The sequence below is a fragment of the Bubalus kerabau genome, chromosome 8, assembly GCF_029407905.1.
Source record: "Bubalus kerabau isolate K-KA32 ecotype Philippines breed swamp buffalo chromosome 8, PCC_UOA_SB_1v2, whole genome shotgun sequence".
NCBI lineage: Eukaryota > Metazoa > Chordata > Mammalia > Artiodactyla > Bovidae > Bubalus > Bubalus kerabau.
In genome coordinates this window covers 109,305,198-109,319,062 of record NC_073631.1, presented here as the reverse complement: position 1 = coordinate 109,319,062, position 13,865 = coordinate 109,305,198, and the positions used below count along the sequence as shown (strand labels likewise).

General features: G+C 40.3%; 1 gene segment (V, D, J or C); it reads right to left on the bottom strand.

The window, feature by feature from the left end:
• Positions 1 to 5,321: 5,321 nt before the first annotated feature.
• Positions 5,322 to 5,793, bottom strand: LOC129658432 (T cell receptor beta variable 16-like). The segment is given in 2 exon segments: positions 5,322 to 5,641; positions 5,745 to 5,793. Coding segments are annotated over 2 exon segments (369 nt in total).
• Between the last annotated feature and the right edge of the window lie 8,072 nt (positions 5,794 to 13,865).

The following is a 13,865-nucleotide window of genomic DNA, read 5'->3' as shown; positions in this document are numbered from 1 at the left end:
GGCTGGCTCAAGGAGAAAGAGAGCAGAGGCTTTTCCTCTCAGGCTCCGCCTCCCCCTGCAGCACCTCCTTGTGACGTGCTCTCTTCCTGTGGTCTCACAGTCCCCACATACTTGAGAGTCTAACTGGGAGGTAGGGAAGCTGGTGAAACAACTAGTGTGGATTCCAGAATTTCAATTGTGTTTTTTCCTGATTAGGCTCTTTCATCATTTCTTTAAAAAAAAAAAAATAGGTTACACATCAATAACTTCTTTGCTTTTTCTCTTGTCTATTTGCCTCCTCCCCTCCTCCCTTCCCTCTCAGGTAAAGAAATACACAACTTGCTGTACGTCAGTCACAGCGTCCACTGCACTTGCAAATTAACAGAGTAGCTATTTTATATTAACAAGCCAAATTTTGAACAATACAGAAGAAGTATTTGTGATGGATATATCAAGCATCTAGAGAAATAATAAAATGAGTCATCTAGCCTGAAACTGTTAGCTTAGCAGACAGATTTTCTCCGAGAATTTTTAAGTCCCTGTGTTATTTTTCCAGATTTTATCATTCTTTCTCTACCAGGTCTGGGTAAACATAATCCCAAAGTTCCTGTGTTTACTCACATTCGTTCCATTTTCAGTTTTAGACTTGTGTAAGAATCTGTAAGTTACATATGAATCAGTATTTTATGTCTTTGAAATTTATCTAAGGGGTTTATTCTGTTTATACTTTTTTCCGTGTCATTTTTTTACTCAGCATTATGTCTGTGATAATAATTTATTATTATTTCACATAATAATTTAAATGATAATACTTTATTATTATTGTTTTTGCAGATAATTTCATATAATTCACTTTTGCTAATATGTGCGTCCCTGCTCATTCCCTCAGTCGTGTCTGACTCTTTGTGACCCCATGGTCTGTAGCCCACCAGGTTCCTCTGTCCCTGGGATTTTTCAGGCAAGAATCCTGGAGTGGGTTGCCATGTCCTCCTCCAGGGGGTCTTCTCGACCCGGGGATCCAACCTGCATCTCCTGTGTCTCTTGCAAAGCAGAAGGATTCTTTACCTGATGAACCATCACTAATATATAAGGTTCTATTTATTATTAGTAGTCTGTCAGAATTTATTATCCATTCTGAGTTAATCTCCACTAGTTTTCCCCTCTAGATTTTGGTGCTAGTACAAACAGGACTGCATTCTTATACCTTTCTTTACATACCAAGGTATAATATTTCCCTGTGCCTGCGTATATAAAAATTGAGCCTTAGGGTCACCATGTGAACTTTACAGACTAAGACAAAATGCTTTCCAAATTAAGCCAAATAAATAATCCCAGCAACTGTTGTGTGTTTTCTAGGGTTGCACATCTAAAATTCAATTGGTACTATTCTTTCTAAGTTTTAAAATTGCTGGCTGTGCCAGGTGGCATGTGGTTTACTAGTACCCTGAACAGGGCTAGAACCAGCGCCCTCTGCAGGGAAGCCCAGCATCTTAACCACTGGACCTCCATGGAAGTCCTGGCACTGAATGTTCTTTAACCTTTGCTAGTCTATTAGGATAAAATAGCATATCACTCTAGTTTTAATTTGCATTTTTATGATTTTTCAGTTTAGTTCTGTTCAGTCGCTCAGTCGTGTCCAACACATTGTGATCCCATGGACTGTAGCACACCAGGCATCTGTGTCCGTCACCAGCTCCCAAAGCTTGCCATCGACTTGGTGATTCCATCCAACCATCTCATACTCTGTCACCCACTTCTCCTGCCTTCAATCTTTCCCAGCATCAGGGTCCTTTCCAATGAGTCAGGGCTTCATATCAGGTGGTCAAAGTATCAGAGCTTTAGCTTCAGCATCAGTCCTTCCAATGAATATTCAGAACTGATTTCCTCTAGGATTGACTGGTTTCATCTCCTTGCAGTCCAAGGGGCTCTCCAGCATCACAAGAGTCTTCTCTAACACCATAGTTCAGAAGCATCAATTCTTTGGCGCTCAGCTTCATTTATGATCCATCCCTCACATCCACACATGACTAATGGAAAAACCATAGTTTTGACTAGACAGACCTTTATCAGCAAAGTAATGTCTCTGCTTTTGAATATGCTGTCTAGGTTTGTCATAGCTTTGCTTCCAAGGAGCAAGCATCTTTTAATTTCATGCCTGCAGTCACCATCTGCAGTGATTTGGGAGCCCAAGAAAATAAAACCTTTCATTGTTTCCAATTTCTCCTCATCTATTTGCCAGGAAATGATGGATTGGATGCTATGATCTTATGATTAAAAAATAAGAAGCCAAGCTTAAAGAACTTAAAAAGACCTCAGTAAAATAGCAAGGAGGGACTTTTAGGGGAGGGAGAAGTATTTTGTGTCTTGATTGTCATGCCATCTATCGATACAGGTGCAAAATCTCGTCAAAAAGTATTGAAACGTATACTCAAATTGGGTGCATTTTATTGCAGAGTTGTTGCTTTTAAAGCTTGTGTAATTGTAGTATTCAGGACCTAGGGAGTTGCTGAGTTTCTTGCTCAGCTCCTCTGGCAGGGACAGCTGAGAGAAGCAGCCATGAACCCCTAAGGAGTCCCTGGGTCTGGATCAATGAATGTGCTGAGCAAGGCGATCAGGGTGCCCCTGCTGATTATTTCTGAAGGCACAGTTTTGCCAAGTGAAAAGCTCAAAATTACATGTCTTAATAAAGATTGTTAGGAACCCAGCAAGGTCACATCCTGTGTCTCTTTTGCCAGATACCCTGCAAACTGGGGAATCTGAATCCCCTTACAGCTTTCTTTCCCATTCTTGGGTTTGTGTTCCCACCAGCTGTTTTCCGTCTTCCCTTCTGCTCATCCTGTGTGGCCATTTTCAGATTTTTCCTTCTGCTTTATGCTCTTTCAAGGTGGGTTTCTGTTAGTTCCTACCCTCCTACGACACCACTGATTTCCTGAGCTGGGTCCATGGTGAGTTTGTGCTCTAAGAAGAGCTGACGTGCAGCACTGTGGACTGGCTGCTGGCACAGAAATACAGAGCCGAGTCCACTGCCTCGGTGGAGTTGATTTCCAGGCTGCAGGGTGAGTTTTGGGGCCACGGAGTCAAAAATCGCTGTTCAAATACTTCTGTATCTTCCACAATTGATATCTTGATTCTTTAAGTAAATCAAAAATTCAAATGCTCCTTCTGGCTTCTTGCGATACCAGTAAACATTAATATGTCCTTTTATGGGGACACAATCCATCTTTGCTTTCTGGCCTTTTCCTTTGACCAGATGACCTGGACTCTGGATGACCTCAGTGTCCACGGAGCCTGTGAGGAATGAGACAGTAAGTGCAATGAAAGCCCAGGAGAAAGGCTGATTTTGCAGCCGCAGGAAAAAGTCCTGAGATTGGAATCCAACAGCTTCACAACAGGGACTTACCTGCTCCCCAGAAGAAAAAAAAAGCTGCACAGCACAGGAGGCTGAAGCACATGTCTGGCTCAGGGAGAAAGCAGGGTGGTGACTTTTTCCCTAAGGTGCTCATCCTCCTTCAGCAACTCCTTGTGACGTGGTGGGTTCACGTGGTCATTATAGCCCCTGTGTACATGAGTCTCTAACATTTCATAGACTGAGAGGGCAGAAAAAGCTGGGGAAACAACTAGTTTGAATTTGAAACTGCTTTATATTTCTTTTTTCCTGATTCTTCTCTCTCATCAGTCTTTAAAGAATGTAAGTCATTTCACATTAGTGATTTATTTTCTTTTTTAACTTGTCAATTTGCCTTTTCCCCTCCTCCCTGCCCTCTTAGGCCATGAACGATACTCTTTGCTATATGTCAATCACAGCTTCTGTTGCATTTACAAAATCATATAGCAGCTACTTTATGTTAAAAAAAAACAAATGTTGAGCTCTACAAATATGTGATGAACATGCAACACATCTAGAGAAAAAACAAAATGAATGATCTTGCCTGGAACAATCAGTTTAGGAAACAGACTTTCACTGAGAATTTTCAAGTCTCTGTGTTATTTTTCTAGATTCTTAGCTTTCTTTCTCTACCTATCTTGGTAATCGTAACATTATCTTCCCTATTCTCTCTCTTTGCCTAAATTTCAGTGACTTTCATCAAATTTCATGAGAATATCTTTTCTGATTTTGATTAGTGCTGCATTGAATGCATAGATGATAGTACAAAAACAGGAATACTCTTTCTATTGGTTTAGCTTTTTCATGATCGTGGTGTATAGCTTCACTTGTTTCAGGTTTTTTAAATGTTTTCCCTAAAATGTAATACTTTTCTGAATTAAATAATCATTTACCTAATAGATTTTAACATATTTTATATGTTGTTATAATTTGTAAATGATCTCTCTCCTTAAAAAATATATTTTTGACTGTTTCTTGCTAATATATGGCAATAAATTGACTTTTTAAGTTTATGTTAAATTCAGTCAATTTATTAAATTTGTTGTTATTAATAATGCAATGCTTCTTTAGATTCCTTTGGTTCTTCTCAATTTTCCATCTGTCTTTAATCATTTCTTTGTTCCTTTCCTCATTCTCACCCTGTTTTCTAGTTCTATTGGCTAGATATTCAGCATAATCATGACCAGAAATAAGTGGTGGACTTCATTTACTTACTTGTCAATTCTGTTTGACCCAGAGAGCTACAGGTAGTAGATATGAGGTGGATGCTATGGAGGGTTAAAAAGTGTAAGATTAGGTCCTGCTATTAGAGGAGTTATTGGCATGCCAGGATATTTGCAAATCATTCTCCCAACTGTTACTGGACCAGGTTCTTCTTGACTGACCCACAGGAAAGCCAAAATAAGAGATGCCCAGGTTTGTGGGAGAGAAGAGGTTTGTCTTCAAAGCAGCCAGCCAAGCAAGAAGATGAGAGATCTTCTGCCATTTTTTTTTGGTGTTGTTTTTGTTTTACATATTGAATTGATTGAACTTAGTATGAAAATTTTGGATATTAATGCTTTGCTGGTTATATCATTTGCAAATATTTTCTCCCATTCAGCAGGCTGTCTTTGTTTTGTCAACATTTTGTTTGTTTGTTTTCAGCTGTAAGAAAGTTTTATGCTTAATAAGTTTCCACTTGATCATTCTTGCTTTTGTTTTCTTTTCGTCACATCCTGTGTCTCCTTTGCCAGATACCCTGCAAACTGGAGAATCTGAGACCGCTGTACAGCTTCCTGCCCCTTTCTTGGGTTTGTGTTCCCACCAGTTATTTTCTACCTCCCCTTCGGCTCATCCTGTGTTGCCATTTACAGGTTTTTCCTTCTTCTTTATGCTCTTTCAAGGTGGGTTTCTGTTAGTTCCTACCCTCCTATGACACCAGTGATTTCCTGAGCTGGGTCCACGGTGAGTTTGTGTTCTAAGAAGAGCTGACGTGCAGCACTGTGGACTGGCTGCTGGCACAGAAATACGAGTCCGCTGCCTCGGTGGAGTTGATTTCCAGGCTGCAGGGTGAGTTTTGGTGGCACTCAGCTGAAAATCTCTGTTTGAACATGGCTGTATCTTCTATAATTTCTTCATCCTGTAAGTGAACCCAAAACTCTAATGCTTCGTCCAGCTTCTTACGATACCAGTAAACATAAGTGTGTCCTTCTTTGGGGACACAATCCATCTTTGCTCTCTGGTCTTTTCCTTTGACCAGATGACTGGGACTCTGGGTGACCTCAGTGTCCATGGAGCCTGTGAGAAAAGAGAAAAAAGTGAAGAAAAAGCCCTGGAAGGAGCCTGATTTTGCAGCCTCAGGAGAAAGTCCTGAATCTAGAATCCAGTTAATTCACCTCACCTGCTCCCCAGAATAAAAGAGCCACATAGCACAGGAGGCCAAGGCACATGGCTGGCTCAGGGAGAAAGCAGCGCAGTGGCTTTTCCTCTCAGGGCCTCATCCCCCTTCAGCACCTCCTTGTCACGTGGTTGCTTCCTGTGGTCATCACAGTCCCCGTGTACTTGAGATGCTGGCTTTTCATAGACTGGGAGTGCAGGGAAAGCTGGTGAAACAACTGGTGTGGGTTTCAGATGGCTTCAATTGTCTTTTTCCTGATTCTGCTCTTTCATCATTTCTTCAAAAATGAAAATCAGTTGCACGTCAATAACTTACTTGCTTTTCATCTTGTCGGTTTGCCTCCTCCCCTCCTCCCTTCCCTCTCAGGCAATGAAACACACAACTTGCTGTACGTCAGTCTTAGCTTCCACTGCGCTTACAAATGAATACAGCAGCCACCTTATATGAACAAGCCAAATTTTGAACTATACAAAAGAAATATTTGTGATGAATATATAAAGCATCTAGAGAAATAATAAAATGAGTCATCTAGCCTGAAACTGTTAGCTTAGGAGACAGATTTTCTCTGAGAATTTTTACGTCCCTGTGTTATTTTTCCAGATTTTATCACTCTTTCTCTACTGGGTCTAGGAAAACATAATCCTAAAGTTTAAGTTTTTACTCACTTTCCTTCCATTATCAGTTTGAGGAGCCTGGTAGGCTGCAGTCAGTCCATGGGGTCGCTAAGAGTCGAATACGACTGAATGACTTCACTTTCACTTTTCACTTTCCTGCATTGGAGAAGGAAATGGCAACCCACTCCAGTGTTCTTGCCTGGAGAATCCCAGAGACGAGGGAGCCTGGTGGGCTGCCGTCTATGGGGTCGCACAGAGTTGGACACGACTGAAGCGACTTAGCAGCAGCAGCAAGAATCTGTAAATTATATTTTCATCAGTGTTTTATGTCTTTGAAATTTATCTAAGGGATTTATTCTGTTTATACTTTTACTGTGTCATATTTTTATTCAGTTTTATGTCTGTGATAATAATTTATGTTTTTGCAGATAATTTTATATAATTCACTTCTGCTAATATGTGCATGCCTGCTCATTCCCTCAGTCATGTCTGACTCTTTGTGACCCCACAGACTGTAGCCCACCAGGTTCCTCTGTCCCTGGGATTTTTCAGGCAAGAATACTGGAGTGGGCTGCCATTTCCTTCTCCAGGGGATCTTCCCAACCCAGGGATTGAACCCTGGTCTCCAGCATTGCAGGCAGATGCTTTACCATCTGAGCCATGAGGGTAGCCCCATGGAAGCTCCAAATTAAGCCAGATAAATAATCCCAACAACTGTTGTGTGTTTTCTAGGGTTGCACATCTAAAATTCAATTGGTACTATTCTTTCTAATGTTTTAAATTTCTGGCTGTGCCTAGTGGCATGCGGTTTATTAGTACCCTGAACAGGAGTAGAAGCAGCCCACTCCCCTCCCCCGAAGGGGAGCCCAGAATCTTAACCACTAGACGCCATGGAAGTCCTGTCACTTATGTTCTTTTAACTTTGCCAGTCTATTAGGATAAAATGATATATCACTTCAGTTTTAGTTAGCATTTTTATGATTTTTCAGTTTAAATCAGTTCAGTCACTCAGTCATGTCTGACTCTTTGTGACCCCATGGACTGCAGCATACCAGACTTCCCTGTCCATCACCAACTCCCAGAGCTTGCTCAAACTCATGTCCATTGAGTTGGTGATGCCATCCAACTATGCCATCCTCTGTCATCCCCTTCTCCTACTGCCTTCAATCTTTCCCAGAATCAGGGTCTTTTCCAATGAGTCAGGGTGTCATATCAGGTAGCCAAAGTGTTGGAGCTTCAGCTTCAACATCAGTCCTTCCAATAAATATTCAGGACTGATTTCCTTTACGATTGACCGGTTTGATTTCCTTGCAATCCAAGGGACTCTCAAGAGTCTTCCCCAACACCACAGTTCAAAGGCATCAATTCTTTGGTGCTCAGCCTTCTTTATGGTCCAACTCTCACAACCATACATGACTACTGGAAAAACCATAGCTTTGACTAGACAGAGCTTTGTTGGCAAAGTAAACGTCTCTGCTTTTTAATATGCTGTCTAGGTTGGTCACTGCTTTTCTTCCAAGGAGTAAGAGTCTTTTAATTTCATGGCTGCAGTCACTATCTGCTCTGATTTTGGAGCCCAGAAAATAAGGTCTGTCACTGTTTCCGTTTCCCCATCTATCTGCCAGGAAGTGATGGGACCAGATGCCATGATCTTAGTTTTTTGAATGTTGAGTTTTAAGCCAATGTTTTCACTCTCCTCTTTCATTTTCATCAAGAGGCTCTTTAGCTCCTCTTCACTTTCTGCTATAAGGGTGGTATCATCCGCATATCTGAGGTTATTGATATTTCTCCCAGAAGTTTTGACTTCAGCTTGTGCTTCATCCAGCCCAGCATTTCACATGATGTACTCTGCATATAAGTTAAATAAACAGGGTGACAATCTACAGCCTTGATGTACTCCTTTCCCAATTCTCAACCAGTGTGTTGTTCCATGTCCAGTTCTAACTGTTGCTTCTTGACATACATACAGGTTTCTTAGGAGGCAGATCAGGTGGTCTGGTAGTCCCATTTCTTTCAGAATTTTGCACAGTTTGTTGTGATCCACAGAGTTGAAGGCTTTAGTGTAGTCAGTGAAGCAGAAGGAGACCTTTTTCTATAATTCTCTTACTTTTTGATTGAATATATTTTTTCTGTTTATAGGCCACTAGTGTTTTTAGTACACTGCCGTTTGACCATATTTCTTTTTGAATGTTCAGCTATTACTTACTTGTAACAATTCCTTACATAGTCCTGATAGCAAACTTTGTCAGTTACACGTGCTGCTAATATCTGTTCAATCAGTCACTTGTCTTTCACTCTTTGTAATGCCTTTTTTTTTAGTTGGTATTCCTAATATAGTTGAGTCTACATTCTCTTTGGGGAGGGTATACATTTAATTCTTTATAATTATGTTCTTGTACCCTAAGATCATAAAGATATACTTACCAGTTATTTACCAGACAGCTAACATTTTACAGTTGTGTGTATGCATTTGATTCTTTAATAATGATTATTTTTGCTTAGGCTGTGGAAATGAATTTAAATCCATCCTTATTTCTGTGGATAACAGCTTGTCCCAGAAGAACATTGCATTATTCCCCTGCAAACCTCCAGTGAAGGCTCTATCATATATAAAATGCCTACTTAAACACCAGTTCAGTTCAGTTCAGTCACTCAGTCATGTCCAACTCTTTGCAACCGCATGAATGGCAGCACACCAGGCCTCCCTGTCCATCACCAACTCCCAGAGTCCACCCAAACCCATATCCATCAAGTCGGTGATGCCATCCAATCATCTCATCCTCTGTCGTCCCCTTCTCCTCCTGCCCTCAATCTTTCCCAGCATCTGGGTCTTTTCCAATGAGTCAGCTCTTCACATCAGGTGGCCAAAGTATTGGAGTTTCAGCTTTAGCCTCAATCCTTTCAATGAACACCCAGGACTGATCTCCTTTAGGATGGACTGGTTGGATCTCCTTGCAGTCCAAGGGACTCTCAAGAGTCTTCTCCAACACCACAGTTCAAAAGCATCAATTCTTCAGAGCTCTGCTTTCTTTATGGTCCAAGTCTCACATCCATACATGACCACTGGAAAAGCCATAGCCTTCACTAGATGGATGTTTGTTGGCAAACTAATGTCTCTTCTTTTTAAAATGCTGTCTAGGTTGCTCATAACTTTCCTTACAAGGAGTAAGCGTCTTTTAATTTCATGGCTGCAATCACCAACTGCAGTGATTTTGTAGCCCAGAAAAATAAAGGCCGACACTGTTTCCACAGTTTTCCCATCTATTTGCCATGAAGTGATGAGACCAGATGCCATGATCTTCGTTTTCAGAATGTTAAGCTTTAAGCCAACTTTTTCACTCTCCTCTTTCACTTTCAACAACAGGCTTTTTAGTTCCTCTTCAGTTTCTGCCATAAGGGTGATGTCATCTGCATATCTGAGGTTATTGATATTTCTCCCGGCAATCTTGATTCCAGCTTGTGCTTCTTCCAGCCCAGCTTTTCTCATGATGTACTCTGCATAGAAGTGAAATAAGCAGGGTGACAATATACAGTCTTGATGTACTCCTTTTCCTATTTGGACCAGTCTGTTGTTCCATGTCCAGTTCTAACTGTTGCTTCCTGATCTGCATACAGGTTTCTCAAGAGGCAGGTCAGGTGGTCTGGGATTACCATCTCTTTCAGAATTTTCCACAGTTTATTGTGATCCATGCAGTCAAAGGCTTTGGCATAGTCAATAAAGCAGAAATAGATGTTTTTCTGGAGCTCTCTTGCTTTTCTTATGATCCAGCTTAACGTTGTTCCCCTTTTAAATCCATGATTTTCGTTTGTCTGTTTATTTATGCCTTTTTCATTATCCTAAATTAAGAAATGATTTGATAGTTCAAGGAGAAATCAGCTTACTTTGTCCCTGTTCAACATTACTTTCTCTTTTCTCTGTGTTGACCACTTAAATTTCAGATGACTTTCATCAAATTTTGTGAAAATATCTTTCGTGATTTTGTACAACCCTGAACAAACAGTTGATAGTGCAAAATTAGGAACACTCTTACCATTGGTTTTACTGATTCATGATCATGTTATACATTTTCACTTATTTCAGATTTTTTTAATGTTTTCCTCTAAAATTTAATCCCTTTCTGAATTACAGTCTCATTTACTTAATAGATTTGTTTTTCTGTATTTTATATGTTACATTAGAATTTTTAAATCATCTCTCTTTAAAAAATATTTTAACTGTTGATAACATATGGAATAAAGTTTTTATATTTATGTTAAATTCAATAAGCTTATTAAATCTGTTATTAATAAGAATGCATTGCATCTTTAGATTCCTTTGGTTCTTCTTCTAAACTTGCCATCTGTGTTTTAAAACTTTTCTTCCCCTCTTTTTCTCATTCTCAGCCTTTTTTCTTGTTCTACTGGCTGGAATTTGGCAAAATCTTCACTAGAAATACTAGTGCCATTCATTTACTTATTTATCAGTTATATTTGACTTGGAGAACTACAGGTACTAAATATGTGGTAGATGCTATGAGGGTGACAAGATATGAGATTACATCCTGCTATTAAAGGAGTTATCCACATGCCAAGTGAAAGTGAAAATGATGGTCTGTTGTGTCTGACTCTTTGCCACCCATGGACTGTAGTGTGCCAGGTTCCTCTGCCCATGGAATTCTCGAGACAAGAATACCAGAGTGGGTTGCCTTGCCCTCCTCCAGGGGATCTTCCCTGCCCAGAGATCAGACGAATGTCTCTTACATCTCCTGCATTGGCAGGCAGGTTCTTGACCACTAGTGCCACCAGGGAAGCACATCACTCTTCCAATTGTTATTGGCCCAGGTTCATCTTGGCTGACCCACATGAAGCCAAAACACTACATGCCCAGGTTTGCTGCAGAAAGTGAGAGTGAAAGTTGCTCAGAAATGTCCAACTCTTTGCGACCCCATGGACTATACAGTTCGTGGAATTCTCCAGGCCAGAATACTGGAGTGGGTTGTTCCCTTCTCTAGGGGATCTTCCCAGACCAGGGATCAAACCCAGGTCTCCCACATTGCAGGTGAATTCTTTACCAGCTGAGCCACCAGGGAAGCCCAAGAAGACTTGAGTGGGTAGCCTTTGCCTTCTCCAGCAGATCTTCCCTACCCAGGACTTGAACTGGGGTCTCCCGCATTACAGGTGGATTCTTTACCAACTGAGCCACAAGGGAAGCCCATTTGCGTCAGGGAAGGGATTTATCTGCAAAGCAATCAGGAAGACAGATGAAAGATCCTCTGCCCATTTTTAAAATTGTGTTGTTTGTGTTTTTCATATTGAGTTGCCTGTTTATATATTTTGAATATTAATGGTTTACTATTACTTTGTTTGCATATATTTTCTTCTATTCAGCACGTTATCTTTTTCTTTCGTCAGTGGTTCTCTTTTGTTTGTTTGTTTTTGCTGTAAGAAGATTTTAAGGTTAATTCAATTGCATTTGCATATTTTTTTTTGCTTTTGTTTTCCTTCCCCAGTGAGACAGATCTGAATATGCGTTGCTACAATAGATGTCAAAGAGCATTCTGACTGTGTTTTCTTCTAGGAGTTTTGCTGTTCCTGGCCTGCATGTCAGTCTTTAATCCATTTGAGTTTATATAAGTGTGTGGTGTGTGAAAACGTTCTAATTCCATTCTTTTATGGAGCTGTCCAGTTTTACCAGTACTACTTATTGAAGACAATCTTTTTTAAAGTGTATATTCTTGCATTCCTTGTCATAGTTTCACTGGCTGTGTTTTTGTGGGTTTATTTCTAGACTCTTGATTGTATGTCCATTTTTGTGGCAACACCATTCTGTTTTGATTATTATAGCTCTGCATTAATTATATTGACTGAAATCAGAGAGTATGACACCTTTAGCTTTGTGGGCATTTTTTTATTCTCTTGAATGCTCTTTACTATCTGGGGTCTTCTGTGTCTTTCGCATAAATTTTAGAACTATTTGGTCTAGTTCTGTGAAAATTGTTGTAGGCATTTCGATAGGGACTGCATTAAATCTGTAGTACAGACGTTTTAGCAATATTAATTTTAGAAATGGCCCATGAGAGGAACAAGAAATGAATTCACAGACTTGACCAGCGGAGATGCAACAACTGAAAATCTTCTTTGCAAGTTATGTGCTTTGCAGTCAAAGAACTCCTTAAATATAGTTAACTCACTGGTTTGTTTTCAAAAGCAAAATGTATCTCTTCTTAACTCTTCCAGTATGGTTGAATTAGTTTCTTTTACTTTAAAGCAGAACAATACTAACAGGCACACAGAAAATGAGGCTGCTCTTATGATCTCAGGTATGGTTGCTGGTGAACACTAATTTCTGGAGAAGGTGTTTTTCTATAATATATTGTGGTTGAGACATCAATTGAGAAATGTAAAGACTAAATCAAAGTGGGATAATGCAAAGTCTTGGAAGATATATTTTAATAAATAAATTCCATATGAGTATTACAAAGTAAATTCATAATACGTGTCTTAAAAAAATTTGGAGAAAAGTAAAAAAAAAAATTTCAACAAAATATGTGCTAGACATCGTCAATAAAAAATATACAAAGCAATGGTTCAGTTCAGTTCAGTTCAGTCCCTCAGTCATGTCCGACTCTATGACTCCATGATTTGCAGCATGATAGGCCTTCCTGTCCATCACCAACTCCTGGAGTTCACTCAAACTCACGTCCATTGTGTTGGTGATGCCATCCAGCCATCTCATCCTCTGTCGTCCTTTTTTCCTCCTGCCCCCAATCCCTCCCAGCATCAGAGTCTTTTCCAATGAGTCAACTCTTTGCATGAGGTAGCCACAGTATTGGAGTTTCAGCTTCAGCATCAGTCCTTCCAATGAATACCCAGGACTGATCTCCTTTAGGATGGACTGGTTGGATCTCCTTGCAGTCCATGGGACTCTGAAGAGTTCTCCAACACCACAGTTCAAAAACATTAATTCTTCAACGCTCAGCTTTCTTCACAGTCCAACTCTCACATCCATACATGACCACTGGAAAAGCCATAGCCTTGACTAGACAGAACTTTGTTGGCAAAGTAATGTCTCTGCATTTTAATATGCTACAAAGAATGGTAAAAGAAGTTACAAAGACCTTAGTAAAATAGCATGGAGGGATTTTGGGGGAGGGGGAAGTAGTCTGTGTCTTGATTCTCATGCTGGTTGCATGGGTTATAAACTTGTCACAATGTACTGAAATACGGACCTAAATTGGTGCATTTTGTTTTGGTATGTTAGGCCTCAAAGTTGCTTTTAAAATTGCACGATTGCAGGAATCTGGTTGAAGGGAGATGCTGATTTTTCTTCTCAGTTGCTCTGTCATGGACAGATGAGAAGCAGCCATGAACCCTGAGGAGTCTCTGGGTCTGGAGCAATGAGTGTACTGAGCCAGGTGATCAGGGTCCCCACGGAAGACAGGTGACCTGCCGATTATCCCTATGTCTGAAGCCACAGTTTTGCCAGATGAAAAGCATGGAATGGCATGTTTTAATCGGAGAAGGCAATGGC